Here is a 2,500-nt window from a genome sequence, read left to right on the forward strand (position 1 = left end):
GGTGGACTGTGTGCCTGTCTCTTTGTGAGACCAGTTACATTTTGGACCGCTCCCTGCTCATATCTCTTTCCTTATTTGTCTGGGAATCCAAACTTCTCAACGACAGAGAAAAGCGACGAGTTAAGGGAGCAGAGTTTGACAATCTTGATCTATTCACCTTTTTTCTCTTCTCTCTCTTGAAATATCTCTCTTTCACTAATGAAAGTGTCATGGTGAAAAGGGGTTAGTGAGAGGGTATCATGTAATATCCTTGGTTGCTATACTGGCTCAGTATCACTGCTTTTTCTTTATCACATTTGTGTCGCTGTGTCCAGCATCACTGGACTGTGCTGTTGTCCCCGGCCCCTGTCCTCACCTGATCGGCCATCTTGGCCACCCTCGTGGAAGATCTGTTGTGACATGTCTTCGGTGATGTCACTTCCTCCAGTCCCTGAAGAAAACGAAAGAGTTTTAATGTACAGTCTCAGAAAAATGAGACTGTAGCTCTGAAGTCCTGTCGAGGGGCACAAAATAAACATTTGCACCCGGGCATATCACCATGATAAACCACTGGATACATTACACATATTTTTTAGTCGGATGTCCCAAGTTTCATCTTAAGAAAATAAAAGCACCCCAAGTTTTGTGATCTCCAAATTATAATGAATAAGGTGATTTTCAGGCTGGATAATAATAACCAAAATAATGATCATAATACCAAACAAACATTAAATCTCGACCATCTCCTACCTTGGATGTAGACTTCTTTCCCTGAACTCACCTGGAGAGCAGAGAGAAGAATAAATATGAACTCATCTTTAGGAACACATATAAAGAATATTATCCAAAATGATAATGACACACATTTGTGTGTGTGTGTGTATGTGTGTGTTGTTTGTGCGTGTGTTTGTATTAAAAATGTACATATGATGTTTATGTGGTTGTTGTTACCACAGTGTGTGTGTGTGTGTGTGTGTGTGTGTGTGTGTGTGTGTGTGTGTGTGTGTGTGTGTGTGTGTGTGTGTGTGTGTGTGTGTGTGTGTGTGTGTGTGTGTGTGTGTGTGTGTGTGTGTGTGTCTGTACGTGCGTCGTAGGAGTGTTTACTGACCACAGAAGCTGAGTCCTTCGGTCCTCTGATGCAGACTTCCTGTTCTCCTTCCTCAGTCGTTGATTGACTTTTACAAAACAGACACACAAACACACACACACGAACACATACGCACAGAAGGTTAAGACATTCAGTTGATTGTAACCCATTATAAACAGAGGGTGCTGCTGTTACACCCAGGCCAGAGCATCCTGCAGATCCTTCTGGGAGAGGGTGATGGGGGATGTAGGGAAACATATGTGTGGGTGTATGTGTGTGTGTGTGTGTGTGTGTGTGTGTGTGTGTGTGTGTGTGTGTGTGTGTGTGTGTGTGTGTGTGTGTGTGTGTGTGTGTGTGTGTGTGTGTGTGATGGCTCACCTGTGCAGCTGGGGCAAGTCTGACTGTACCTCGAGGGCATCACCTGGATCACTGAACCACTGATCTCTTAAGGACTTTTTCTGGAGAGAGAGAGAGAGAGAGAGAGAGAGAGAGAGAGAGAGAGAGAGAGAGAGAGAGAGAGAGAGAGAGAGAGAGAGAGAGAGAGAGAGAGAGAGAGAGAGAGAGAGAGAGAGAGAGAGAGAGAGAGGGAGAGAGAGAGAGAGAGAGAGAGAGAGAGAGAGAGAGAGAGAGAGAGAGAGAGAGAGAGAGAGAGAGAGATTTTTATAATATGGAGCTAACGTTGAACTCACAAGGTAATGTGTTGTTAGTTATTCCCATGTCTCTGGCATAACGTCAACACTTTTAGCAACGCTGGATTCCAGGACGCTTGATGCTGTCTTAGCACTCCTCGACAGAGCGAGAGGAGCCCGGGGCGCTGCCATTTTGGATCTAGTGTGAGGTCGTCACGTGACAAAGGAAAGGTGTCTCCCGGCCGCTTCCTGTCCCGGCCGCCGAAACCACGACCGGCTGCTCACGAGGTCGCGACGCTATCGCGGCTCAGCATTCGATTGGCAAGGAAACCGCAGAATCCTGTCATCTCTATCAGATGGAGAAGTTTGTCGTCGTTGGTGGGTAGTGTTGGAAGGGGGTATCTCTCTAGTGGCCCTGACACATCGTCACTACGACTGCCGATCATTGGCAGAGAAGGCAGTCGGACGGATTTGGTAATGGCCGCTTCAACATGTGCAATCGGCGGAAAAGAACCCAAATGGGTTTGAGAAGGTCAACGAGGGCTTTGACGACCGCCGATCGCACAGCACACACTGAACGGACTCAGGGCACCGAGCTCGCCGGAGTGTCCGACGACCGATAATCTGGTCGTGTGTCAGGGCCTTTATGTGATGCTTTTCGGGTTTTGGGAGGTGTCCCTGTCCTTTTGGGGGTTGAGCATAAGTTAGGGGTGTCGTTTGATGTGGTCCTGTATAGCACTTTGAGACTAACTGTGGTTAAGGGCCATACAAACCAATTTTTCATGACATTTACATTTCCTACATG

General features: G+C 46.9%; 1 protein-coding gene across 4 annotated transcripts in view; it reads right to left on the bottom strand.

Annotated features, from left to right (window-relative positions):
- Positions 1–2,500, bottom strand: part of LOC115559922 (paralemmin-1) — a 19,169-nt gene that overhangs the window by 3,652 nt on the left and 13,017 nt on the right. For all 4 annotated transcript variants that reach the window (XM_030379119.1, XM_030379127.1, XM_030379144.1 and 1 more), the window contains 4 exons: positions 1,445–1,524; positions 1,088–1,154; positions 730–760; positions 356–430 (listed from right to left, as the gene is read on the bottom strand). In XM_030379119.1, coding sequence (XP_030234979.1) covers positions 356–430; positions 730–760; positions 1,088–1,154; positions 1,445–1,524 — 253 coding nt within the window. The remainder of the gene's footprint in view (positions 1–355; positions 431–729; positions 761–1,087; positions 1,155–1,444; positions 1,525–2,500) is intronic.

Source organism: Gadus morhua, chromosome 2 (genome assembly GCF_902167405.1).
Source record: "Gadus morhua chromosome 2, gadMor3.0, whole genome shotgun sequence".
NCBI classification, from domain to species: Eukaryota; Metazoa; Chordata; class Actinopteri; order Gadiformes; family Gadidae; genus Gadus; species Gadus morhua.